At 39.2% G+C, this 13510-nt stretch overlaps 1 protein-coding gene across 3 annotated transcripts in view; it reads left to right on the top strand.

The window, feature by feature from the left end:
* Nucleotides 1–3148: 3148 nt before the first annotated feature.
* The window catches only part of si:ch211-51c14.1 (protein kinase C and casein kinase substrate in neurons protein 3), a 16482-nt gene continuing 6120 nt past the window's right edge, over nt 3149–13510 (top strand). Inside the window, exons 1-4 of one of the 3 annotated variants that reach the window (XM_035655716.1) lie at nt 3149–3389; nt 6391–6458; nt 12391–12547; nt 12740–12975. In XM_035655716.1, the coding sequence (XP_035511609.1) occupies nt 6399–6458; nt 12391–12547; nt 12740–12975 (453 nt within the window). In that variant the 5' untranslated portion in view covers nt 3149–3389; nt 6391–6398. Of the gene's footprint in view, nt 3390–3563; nt 3845–6390; nt 6459–12390; nt 12548–12739; nt 12976–13510 lie in introns of those variants that run through there. The other 2 variants (XM_035655718.1, XM_035655717.1) reach the window with 2 other exon arrangements.

The following is a 13510-nucleotide window of genomic DNA, read 5'->3' as shown; positions in this document are numbered from 1 at the left end:
CAGTGTGTGACCTTTAGGAGGATCCGTAGGCAGAATTTGAATATAATATTCATAGGTATGTTTTTATTAGTGAATAATAACCTGGGAATTGAAGAATTGTTGTGTTTTTGTTGCCTTAGAATGAGCCATCGGGTGGTGCTGGGAGTTCACTCACTTTTAATGGTGGTATGGTTTGTGGTGGCACATTTTTATTAGCGTGCTTTTTTATCTGAATTGTGTTTCGGTTCATGTTACATTTCGCACAGGTAGAATGGAGCTGGTTGATTAACAAGCCTATAAAGTGTCTGTAGAAAAAAATGACACTAACTTTTAAGCAATATGTTGTGCACTGACCTTCATACACTAAAAGCTTTACAGAACATGCGGTCTTTTCAACATATCATGTCTATAATGAATGAGAACCGCTGCCCTCTAGTGGTCACAGTGAGTAAGATATAGCATTGTAATATTTTAAATCCTTCAAAAGACAAAAAAAAACTACAACAGACAATAGGTGTAGTTACATACTAGCAATAGCATAAGCCCTCACCCACTGACTGCTTTATTTACAGCTTTACAATACAAGTAGCCTAGAGAGCAAGAAGGTTCTCTAACAGTAGCGTTTCTCTGGAGTGACAGTTTCCGTGCAAGGGGAGTGGATCAGCAAAAGTGTAGTTTATGTGTTGATACCCCTCTAGAGGGTACAGTGGGTAACTACAACTTATACATTTCATTGGAAATCATTTAGACAGAAAATGACAGTTGGAAATTAAGTACTTATTTTGACAAATGTTGAGTTGTAATTATTGATTGTGACCACTAGAGCAGGAAATATTTAAATACATATGCTGAAAATCAAAGTAGACACAATAGCGTCGTAATACTCAAATTAAATACTCAAAATAAAACTCATTGCCGACAGTTGTAATTACAAGACAATGGTATACTAACTACTGAACTATAAAATAAAACTTAAAATCTACATCAAGTGTCAATGTAGCTTAACACTATGACTACATGCAGCGATGTTAGACTTGAAACAGACAAGAGTATTGATCTATCAAATGATGGCAATCCATGAGAGACAGTAATCCAAAGAGAAAGAGGGAGACTAAACAAAGAGAGCAGAACAGAGCTGAAATGGAGGCTGAAGCCAGCTCAGCACCCCTGCGTCTGCTGTCCATCTCTCTGTGTGAGGTAGATGAGTTGTAGAGAATTGTAGAGATTGACCACCACAGGAAATACGCCCTCCTGTGGCGTTCTGTAGTGCATCGTGGTGATAAAAGTTTACTGCTGAATGTGCTCTTATGCTAGATCATGTCCACGATACTTTTTTGCGCAGCATCTTCCTCTCTGACACCACTAGCAAAGACTTAAGCTCCACCCCGGAAAGGAGCCAGTCTTGACAGCAAAGAAAATAGCACCGGCTACCACAGACTGGTAGAACATCCTCAGCATGGTACTGCAGACCCTTGAATGACTGGAGCCTCCTTCTTGTACACAGCCTCTGTGTTCTTAGCCCAGTCCAGCTTGTTGTTCAGGGGTACTTACAGGTAGCTGTACTCCTGCACAGTGTCCACATCACCCCCTGGATGGAAAATAGGATTAGGCAGTGTTTTTTTTCGGGTGTAAATCCACCACAAACTCATTATTTTTGGTTCAGTCCACACCACAGGAGTTCACTCCACCCCTGTACTAATCTGCCACACTATTTGAAAAGTAGAGCTGTAAACTCTGTGACCAGTTAATATAATAACACCATAACTGAACCAAATAGAAAGAGTGAGTTCACTTATATACATTTTTACTTTACAGGTGCAGTACCAAGATTTGACCAGCAGATGTCATAATTTTGAATGTCAAATGCTCCAAAACAATTAATCATTTTAAATACAGCTACATGTGGTTGAGCACTTTACAAAGCAGTTGGACCCCTGTTGTTTACTGGCTGGCTGAAAATATGCCTTCTCAAAAAACTTCTTATAAAGCCTATTTAAATTAAACTATTCTACATGCATCTGTAGGTCAGAACTAAGATTTAATTCACATCAACATAAACAAGGTAGACTGGATTTTAAAGTCACCATCTGCTTTTTTAAAATGAGATGAACAAGGGACAACTTGAAAGTAAAGCATGATTTGGTGCAAGAATAACACTGAGACAATATTTTCTCAGCAAAACATTTCATTTGTATGATTCATTATTTGAAAAACTGACAAGAAAAACGCTGCGCTGGAGTTAGAATCATAATATTCCCTTAACTTTTCCAATATGGATTTACGGTGTGCCACTGCATGGTGAATCTGTATTTAAACTAATGCACTTACCTAGGACCTTATTCCACTTGTTGACATTTTCTGTCTCTTATGGCTATTATCATTTTAATCACAGGATCTCACAGTGCTGTCATGATATCTGTCTACTATCTTTCCAGATTTGATTATAGGATTACTAACATAGGATTACTGTTTTTCTGAGAGCAGGTTGTAGATGGGCGTAAACATTGCAACAGCTGTCTATTTACATGGCATGTTCTGGCAAGGCAAAGTTTCACAAGTTCAGCATAACATGAAGCAAGAGGGGGGGTATGTGAATGTGAGCAATTCTTCTTCAGGGTCTCTGACTTCAAAGAATCTCTGCCTTTAACACACACACACACACACACACACACACACACACACACATACACACCGGATGTATCCTCCAGCTGTGGAGGCAGGCCTACCAAACTATCCGGAGGGACTGTTGAGGGGAGGAAAGAGGGGGTATAAAGACAAGCACATAGGGATGGAGTTTTCCTTATCTGGTCATGCTGCTTTGTCCTACTTTGTAAAATAGTAAAACATAGTTAATAGACCAATTAGCGCACATACACAAATGCATACACAGACTCCGACTGAGTGACTCAGCTATTGTCTGACTCACCTAGACTTGCACACAAACACACCAAAAAACCACAATATGGCATTCTTCATTGACACTTTAACTGAGGGAGGTGAAGCGAGTAAATGAAAGAGTCAAAGAGAGAGACAATCCCCAACAATTGGCAAAGTACAAAGAACAAGAGAATAAGTTGCCTGCAGCTGTTTTAGAGAGAGAGAGAGAGAGAGGAGAGAGGGAGGGAGTGAGGGCGGCGAAGGAGGGAGAAAAAAAAAAAAGAAGCCAACTCATCTGACACAAGCAGTGGGCCAAAGAAAGGGGAAGAGCAGGAGCAGCACTGTCCATAACGAGTGGAAAAACCAAAGTTGGAGAAGTCAAGAAGAAGTGTAAAGAGGGCAAGACAAGAGAGAAAAAGAGCGAGAGAGAGAGGGTCTGCACAAAGACTGAACTGGGAAAAAAAAAGTTCTGACCTGAAAAACAAAAGAAGAAAAAGGGGGTTGAAGCAGAGAGGGCCCCAACATTTACTAAGGTAAGAAGCTGTTGGCCTTCCACGGTGGTATCATTGCATTTCAGAGAACTCTGATGGAGTGATTGAGCTCCTATTTCTGCTCTGTGTGTTCATTTGTTACTATATATTTCCTCTATGCAATGTGTGTGGTGAGTTATGTGTGACAGATGAAACGGGGGCAGGGGGAGGAGTGAGTGTGTGTGTGTGTGTCAGAGTGGGTGTAGGATAGAGGGGTGAAAGAGTTGCTTGGTTGGAAGCTCTTATAACACAAATGAGTTTCAATTTCAGTTAGTTGTTATAAAGTTTTTTACACGTAAAGTTAGAGTTTTAGATGCTGGAAGGACTGGGTTAACACAAGTTACTGGATCGCCTAAGGACTTTTGAAAACTGGGGGAACAAATTTCCTGTCTGACCTGCCAAGAGATTATAAAAAGTCTGGTGGACCCATGGTGGAATTAGATCTGTGCTGGTAGGTGGTAAGTTATACAGTATACTCTGTGTTGTACTTAAAGAACAGTGAAGTATAGCACATGATACATGTGTTACCACTTGCTTTTATCTTTTACAGCTGAATGAAGGCCAAGCAATACAAGGAAATGCTTCACAATTATCAAAGACAGCACAGAGAGCGAATTGGATGTTTTTTTTTCCTTTTTTAAGGATATCAGATGTAGGTTTTTACATATTCAGTGTACAACAAAGTCTGGGCAAATCCCAGCCCTTTAGAGGGGTTGATTATACATGTCTATGAAATCATATTTGAAAGGCCTATGATGCCATCTAATTCATTCCAGTAGATATGGAGTGGTACAGCACAGTTTCTCTTGCACATAGACAGAGACACAATGCTTAAAAGAGCATGAAATCATATTTGAGAGGCAAGTAGATCACAGCTAAGATAGTAGAGGTCAGTAAATAGTTGAGGTTAGAATTCACACTTGATTGTGTACTTATAGGGCAAATCTTTTATATAACAGTTGGGACTGAAAGTGTGAAAAGGTTGAAGACTACATAGTAAAACTTGAAGGAATGCACCAAATTATTTTATATTAGGCAGGGAGAGCTGCCCCACCCCCACGCTCCTCTGTAAACTCAGACACAGTCATACCCCGAAAGAAGTTAGCCAGCAATGGGACAGGAAGTGGAGGTCAAGGGTTGAAAGGGAGGCGATTCATTATTTTTCTGACCGTTAGCACACCAGGGTTGTGTAATCTATGAGACCTCTGCTGTAAAGACACGACAGAGGCAAGCTGAGGGAGACTCAGGCAGGGAGAGGCATCGCATTATGCTCTTTGTGGAGCATGTGATGCCCCGTGAACAGCAGAATGTGGAGGAAAATCATTGAATCTAATTGTGCGCCTAACAGAGCCACGGGGAGAGAAGGCTGCAGGGAGGAAAAACAGGCAAGACATAAAGGCTGTGTCTGGGTGGAGTTCAGCTCCGGGTGCATCAAGGGTTTGAAACACCAGAAGGCAAAACTGCTAGTGCTTAAATATTTAAGCGGAAAAGTTTCTTTTTTGGAAGTGGAACCACATGAGCATAAAGTAACATTAAAAGATCACAAACACCGTATGTGGATCACTTGATTTACGCATTTCTCACTTCTTGCTATGTGTGCCTGTGTCTGTCGTTGGTTAGAGCACATGATAAAGTGTGCCGGTGTTTTTTTTCATAATAATAAAAGAAAAGACAAGGCCACCAGCATGGGAAGAAAGTGAGTAAATGATAGGATGTGCTGACCTTTCCCCCCAGTTTATTTTAGGATAGCTCGTGTTTCAAAGCTGGGAATGCTGGGACAGGATACTCCATGCTCGCTGATGTTGTTAAGGCGTGTTAGACACTGCCTCGATTTACTGTACAGGTCCTGGTTCAAATTTACTGTACACGCCACTATCCAACAGTAACTACAAGTCTATAATGGGTTTACAGAGCCTCCATTATACGATTCAGTCACTGACAAATTACACCTGCTGTATATCTTCACATTAGTCCTGACAAGAGTGCAGCAGTCATTTATCTGAGGGGATATCTAATGCTTTCATATCACAGACCTTCAAATAGACATTAGAGCAGTGATTCACAACCAGAGGTACTTTCCCCGGGGGTACTTCTCTAGAGGGTACATACAAGATTGAGGAGTAATTTGATAATAGAAATTATGATTTGATTAAAAAAATATGTCCACACAAAGAGTCATCTGTAACATCTGAACACGACGCAAAGAGGAAAAGCTTAAAGTGATGATATATGGTTGGATAGCTAAGGTTATGGATAAATGGTTAAACTAGGTTAGTAGTGGATAAACAGATAGCACATAGCAAAAAAAATAAATAAATATAAACAGTTGAAATAGATAGTTAACGTAATGCATTAATGGCTAAAAGTAAGTAAGTAGGCCTAAGTTGAAATTACCTAAATGTAGATAAACAGTTGGAATAGTTAATGCTAGCTATGGCAAAACAATTGAATTAGTTACTTAGGTAAAATCAAACAGTTGAAATAAATAGCTAAAAGAAAGCTATTAGATAAACATTTGAAAAAGGTAACGCTAGCTAAAAGTAATAGCTAAACAATTAAATTACTTAGCTAGAAGTAGATACCCAGTTGAAACAGTTAGCTAAAAGTAAAACCTAAACAATTGAATTACCCAAAAGAACATAAATAATTGAAATAGTATTTCCATTGAAAAGCAATTAAAAAACCCTTCTGGCAGGTTTCCTAGTGGGTATGTGGGTCTCCACTGACACCCATATGCAAGGATTTTAGCTGGTATGAATTTTAAAACTTTAAAACAATGTAGGTGAGAATAAAGTCTATAATTAAAATAAGGCACATACATTGTCTAAATGGGATCACATCTGCTGAACACCATGCTCATTTTAAACATTTCATTGTTAATGCTGTAGCTACAAAGCCCCAAAGCCTCCATTACCTGCACATGGAAGCCAATTAAAAAAAGGTCAGTGTGCATATGAAAGTGATACCATACGCTAAACTAATGATATACTCCTTACTCTCTCAGAGAACAGGATGTCGACGCTATCATCAGAAAACAGCCCTGAAGATGTCAACAATCGCAGCTTCTGGATGGTAAGATTGCGTGTTTGTGTGTGGCTCTGTCTCTCTATCTATTTGTCTTCTGAGAGAGAGAGAGAGAGACTGATCCACAAGATAGCTCTTCCCTTGGTATCTCGAGTCTCAGTGACCTTACAGTCAAAACAAACTAAACTGTTTTGTCGTTCAGGTATCAGTGTGCTGTGCTTTCATTTTTTAAATGTGAGCAGTAACCATTGTACACACTCAGCTGCTTTGCTTGGGTTAACTGCAGCCCCGGGAAGGTTTTGGTGATAGTGCTCAGCTCATTAGGTATTTGACTGTCTGTGTTTGCTCGACAAAGTAGACTGTAGAGCACAGCGGTCATGTCTCTGGGGATCCAGGATAAGTTTTTTCTATTTTCACTGCTCACTGCAACATCATTGTTCTGCTAAAATAGCTTATTACTGCCTACATGCATGAGGTTTATTTGTAGTGTCTTTATTAAACAGTGACTTCCTTCTTCGCATGGCGACGGGACTCCAGTGTTAATTAGTGAGTGTTAGAGGTGCTGGTAGATGAATTTTGTTACCTTCAGACAGAGCCAGGCTAGTTGTTCCACGTTTTTTAGTCTGTGCTAAACAAGGATAACTGGCTGTTGGCTGCAGCCTTATATTTACCATACAGACATGGCAATGGTATTGATCTTCAACTTTCCCAAAATAGCGCATCATTCTCAACCATATTCAATTTCGATACTTCACGTCTCATTCATACGTAGTTGACATACCAAATTAATTAAATAAAAAATTCCCCCCAAAACAAGACAGACCAGATATTTACCTATCCCTCAGTTGTCGCCATCAGTGAAAAGCTACACAGATATTGACTCTGGATTGATCCGTTGCTATATCCAAACTTTTTGTTTGTGGTCTTTTCTACTTTCTGTTTCTTTTCTTGCTTTGTTTAGCAGTGCAAAATGATGTAGGTAAAGGTGGAACTAAATTTTGGTAATTCTTGCAACAACTAGATCGATAGCTTCAGTAATATCTGCCTGTCCGGCTTGTTGAAGACTGCAGTCATATGCAAAGAGGGCAGGGGCAGAGTGTGCAGAGGTAGATGAGGTGGGCTCATTACAGGCCTGTGACTGCTGCAGATATCGGATTTTGATTTATTAATTTCTGTCGGGATGTGAAGAGAATTTCAACCAATAAAACTAAAAAAATGCTTCTGAAATACACTACCTACCTTAACTTTAAGACTACCAAATTTATACTACGTGTAAGTGTTTTATTGAGAGGATACTGTCAATACAGAGGTGATGGCTTTCATTCATAACTCTATCCTAAACAGAATAAAGAAAAGAGATTAAAATAAATAAGTTAATCAATATCAAATAAATAAGCAACATAAAATAAATGTATATATGTAAGCAATATATGCATGCATATATGACTTATATCAGTACAATAAACAATTCCACAGTTTTATCTCCATAGAAGCTTTAGATCGTAATCATATCAATAATTCACAGGTAACACAAGGAAAATTACACAGACAGCTAAGCTTTACAGTTTTATTACAGTTTTATTTGAGCATAAATCTAATATTATTTTCATCTCCTGTCCAGTCTTGCAGCAGTACCAGACAGAAATAAGTAAAGTTATGGACTCCATTTTCCAGGGTTAACTTCATTTACGGCCCAAACAACTATTACTTGGTAGAACACCACAGCTCTCGAGAAAACTTAAGCAGATAACAAAAAATGTCTGAAACCAGAACCACCACAACTTAGTACATGGAAGAACACGATTTATTAAATTTATAAAATCGTAAATTAATCTGTAATAAAAAATATATTATTTATTAATATATATTTTATTTTTTTTTACTTTTCTGTAGTATTCCACTGTATTCCAACAAACAAAGAATATACTAAATAAATCTAATCTGATAAGAAAAAAATACATTTTTTAAAATTGCAAATGACTTTTATACAAATTTGCTTCAATCTCCTTTAATACGATTCAGCACCAGTTAGAAACATCATAGTATGTTATTTTTCCATTATGTGAACTGCTCTGCATTCTGTTTACAAGAAAACACAGTTCTGTTTTGGCACCATGTTTTAAAGCTGTAAACACTTCCAACATTCAAAGTGCTTGACTATCTAATTTGAGCATGCTACCGCTTTAATATTGGCTTTGTCTCCCGTTGGCCTTGATGGGCTGCCCCACTTTCATCTCTCCCCTCCTGTAATTTTGGCAGCCTCCTGTTGTGTTGGATGTGTTTCCAGGCCAGTTCCTCTCTGTGTCATCCTGCCGCCATGCTCAAGGGCTGTCTGTCATTACATTGCAAACTTAAGCTCTTTTGTGTTTGCAATGTCACCATCACTTGAAGAGGTTTGCAATTACGTGTATTCTGTAGAGTATACAAGTGTACTATTTGTACTAATAGATACATGCTGCTGTGATGCCTCGGCTCCATTATTGGCCTCTTTACTCTCTGCTGATTCATTCTGTGGTGATCACTGACGAGGTACTACATGGTCAGGCTCTCATAATGTGCCCTTTATGCTGTTTTCAAGTATAAAACAAAAGATGATAGTGTTTTAAATCTGAAACAGACTTTGTAAATGTTTGACTGTACTGATTAATCTATCTTTTAAAAAAAGAAAAAGAAAAACATGTCTGTCAGGCATCAGGCTCTAATCTTGTTTAATGGTGTGCTGTGTCTCATGAAATGGACATTCTGTTTTGTACACAGGTCTATATTTGGTTTAAAAGCACTTTGGAAGGACATAAATAAAAAAGCTGGCATAGATATAGTTTACTTCTACTGTTTCTACCTCCATGAATACTACTACTACTACTATGACCACTCCTATGCTGCTTACAATTCCTTTTCTATAACTATTACTGCTGATATTGATACTACAACCACTTATGCTACTACTGCTAGTACTACTGCAACCGTACAGCCAATATTACTCTTGCTGGTGCTGTACTACTTCTGCAACCACTCTTTCTGAGCACTGACATGCTTTATAGCCTGGAAAGGATTGGCGGTATATGTGAAATGTGATTTTTCAATAGAGGAACGTGGCCATTTTCTGATACTGCGTTTTGTTGCTTGGACAGATTCTCTAGTAGCGGATTTGCATCTGCCTTAGAGATTGGCCAACTGGGTCTCTGCAGCGTTGCCGTTGGCCTCAAACTGGATTCCTCAGCTGTTTCTGTTTAATTCTCAGACGAGTGAGGAGAGTCAGTGCAAACCACAACAGAGGCAGAAAGAAAGAAAGTAAGGAAGAAGGAGAGAGAGATGGAGAGGGGGGGCCTGATGAGAAGCCCCCCGATTGATTCTGATTAAGGCATAAGGAAACTGCGATAGCTTTCTGTGAAGTCTGTTAGTATGAAATTAAATCCCTTTTACATTCAGGGTGCACGTTTTTGTACATGCTGTATTCTAACTTCTAACTACTGTTAATTATGTGACGACCAGGTTAAATGTCAGTGTTAAAGGAGGGAAACATATATCAACTTAAATGTTTTGTTTACAATAAAGTAGAAACAGAAGTAGCTAAACTTTAAAAAAAATATAAGAAATAAAAATGTGATATTGAAATAAATGAACTCTTATTCTATTGGACATGTCCTACATATTTTTTTATCATATTAATGTTACTGTATTTTGCAAGAACTGAATTTAATTACACAACCCTGTATTGTGAAATGACAATTAAGGACCTTTTATCCTTGTATATTGATTAATCTAACTTTAACTACCTGGAGAAGAAAACATACTGCATGTTGGTCTTACAGTTACTGCTAGCACTACCAACATGTTTAGACATACGAAGACTTAACTGCTTGACCTTTCCGGTGCACCCGCATTAAATTAACCCCTAACCACTAATTAAGAGTCCCATTAGGATCGAAGACCTTTTCAATTAGTAGTAATGAACAAAGATTTAGCTCCTTGGTCAAATACTCTGACAAAGTCACTGCTGGAAGCAAATGTCTGCTCACAGTTAACTGAAGAATGAAATATCGTCAACAGAGAATTTGCCAAAAAAAAGATTGAAAAAAAGAGTGTTGTGGCTTACAATATTAACTGTGCAGCGGGTACTGTGTTTAACGTATTCAGTGCATTCAGACAGTGTTAGCGTCAATTATAAGACAGACATACAATGTGCTGTCTGCTGTGTGCAGACATTTTGACTTGACATATCAGAAAAAGCACAGGTACAAGTCGTAATACTAATGATGTCTCTCTGTTACATTTAGCTCCTGGTAAGCCCTGGCAATGAGCCAGCACGCACAACACCTCCCTGTAGCTCCATGATTGACGTTATTAGTTACCCCTTTGTTTGACAAGTAAAAATGTCAGCCACGAGAAAGTTCTGCTAACCTATGTTAATTTCTTTAATTAATTTTGTGGCATTTACAGTAACTGCATTGCCTCAGATGATTTAACATAACATGACAACATATATGGTGTCCAGAAACTTCATCCAACCAGCTGTCGAAATGTGTCAGTGACTAACAGATAGAGTCTGACAGAAAGCGAAAAAGAGAGTAGGAGTGAGTGCTGAGTAGGAGCTGACAGTGGCTGCCAGGAAAATTGCAGAGATTTCCAAATACCACATCTACAAACAACACATTTGCTTCAGATATGTTATTACACTCAGGGCCTTGCCTCTGCTGCCCTCTCTCCGTCTGGCCTTTTTACGGCCTGGCGTTGTCCTCATGTCCACTGAGCACACCAACAGACTTTGCCACAGGAAACTTAATGCCAGTAAAGTGTCACTTGTGACATGCGGGGGTTGACCTTAGACGTCTGCAGCGGTGTCACAGCTGTGAAAGGAGAGGAGGATGCGAGCTGGACCTTGTTATGACTGACTGACCGGAGAATGTGATACAGACCAATAGCGACTGTTAAATGTTAAAGAGGTAGCAGTTCCTATAGTGGTGGTGCTTTGATGTTTTGACATGTCAGCGGTAACTAACAGCATTATTAATGGCTGAATTCCATTTAGGAAGTTCTAGATTAAGAATTTTTGCATGCTGGTTAACTGGCACAATTTACTGGGAACACCTAAATGGAGCAGAGCAACCATTAAAGGAACAGCTGGACATTTTGGGGAAACACACTTTGACTCTCTGATACACTTTGTGTTAGATGAGAAGATCGATACCACTCTCATGTCTTAACAGTAGATATGTAGCCTAGCAGGAGCCAGCAGCTGGTTAGCTTAGCTTAACACGAAGACTGTAAACAGGGAACAGTTGCCAGGCAACCAGAAGAGACTCTAAGAGTTGCAGCAATAGTCTGGCACATAAACTCCTGTAAAACAGCACTTCAGTGTTTGCAGATTACACAATCAAGATGCTAACATGTTCATTAGTGAGCTTTAGAGGGTGTAGTAATGTGAAGTTATTATCTTTTGACAGATCCAACTTTTTCCCTGTTTCCAGTCTTTAAAATAAACTAAGCTAATGATAATCTAACTAATCAAAAAAAAAAAAAAAGTTTTTACTAGCAAGGTTGTACTAGGAGCAGCAGTGGCAGTTGTGTTTGTAATAGCAGTATATTCATAGTAACAGTACCAGAAATATTAATAGTATAAGTAGTAGTAGTTATAGGAGAGCCATGCTGGATTGGGCCATTTCAGTGCTCAGTTTTAGTTTCTAAATTAGTTTGTCTAAATCAGTTTATGGTCGACATGCTGTTGCCACTCTGCCAGGAATAAACTGTAAGCAGATGTACAATTTTGTATTCTCTGGCATTGAAATGGTGAAACTAAAAAGAAAGGAAACTAAAAGACTGTATTGAATATTGGCAAAAATATCTCCCGCTTTGGGCTTTTTCAATCCCAAAAAATAGTTATGGGGTATTAATATCAGGGTTTAAAGCACTCAATTGGACCTCCCTCATCCCCCTGTTTATTTTATGCTAACAGTAGCTCTTTCTCTTTGTGTCCTGGCAGCCTGGGAACTATCAGCGCACTGTGAAGCGAACAGAAGATGCCTTCCAGGCCTGTAATGACATAGTGGCGTGTTTCCAAGAGAGAGCTCGCGTGGAGCGGCAGTACGCCCAGCAACTCAGTGAATGGAGCAACAAGTGGAAACCAGTCGTGGACTCCAGTAAGTGTAGCTGCAACCCCAGTTAGTTGTGTCTACAGCATGGAAACTGTTATAATAAGTTTTTGTGATAAGAGGTGACAATACGTACCTTCTAGTTTCATGTAAATAGTTTCTGCTCATCAGAGTTGTTTCTAAAGTACGAAGAAGATTGTAGAACTTTATGATTCCCTGGTCTTCGTCCTCCTCCCTCAGGTCCTCTATATGGATCACTTCTGAAGGCTTGGCAGTGTTTTCTGTCCTCTGCTGACCGGCTGGCCTCCTTACATGCCTCCATTTGTCGCTCCCTTGTGTCGGAAGATGGAGATCGGGTCAGGACCTGGCAGAAGGACACCTTCCACAAGAAGTTATTCGGGGGCTTTAAGGAGTCCCAGGACACTGAGACAGGCTTTATACGTGCTCAGAAGCCGTGGGCCAAACGACTTAAAAAGGTCAGGTTACACCGGATTACACTGAAGATTAAAAGTTTTAGCTTGAAAGATATAAAAAAACATTAATCCAGGCTTCTCTTGACGTAAAATGCAGTCCAACTGAAATTACATTTCATTTTATGGCACAACATACATATCTTGTGCTATAACAAAGAAATCTGAAATCAAAAAGGACTACCGTTCTGGTATCCATGTATGTATATATAGAACCTATTTTATAGGCAATCACATCTTGCATAAAGCAGTAACATTAGCATTCTATCGCAGGCAGAAGAGACAGCAAACAGAGCCGACAGCAGCTACACAACACGAGCCACAGACTGAACAACAACCCATATTAGCTTTCATGCTTACGTGATCTAACTTACACACACAAACACACATCTTGTCCTTCTTGTTGAACGAGCGTCAAAACAAACATTCACCAGGGAAAAGTGCACTGCTGATGTCAGTTTTAGCTAATGAGTTGTTAAGCTGCCTCACATTAAAGAGCATGTTAACAGACCTGATAATGTCACTTGGATCCAATTATATG

Source organism: Morone saxatilis, unplaced genomic scaffold, assembly GCF_004916995.1.
Source record: "Morone saxatilis isolate NCDOM2014 unplaced genomic scaffold, NCSU_SB_2.0 Contig14, whole genome shotgun sequence".
Classification (NCBI taxonomy): domain Eukaryota; kingdom Metazoa; phylum Chordata; class Actinopteri; family Moronidae; genus Morone; species Morone saxatilis.
Note: the sequence above shows the minus strand (reverse complement) of the source record. Positions and strands in the feature narration are given on the sequence as shown.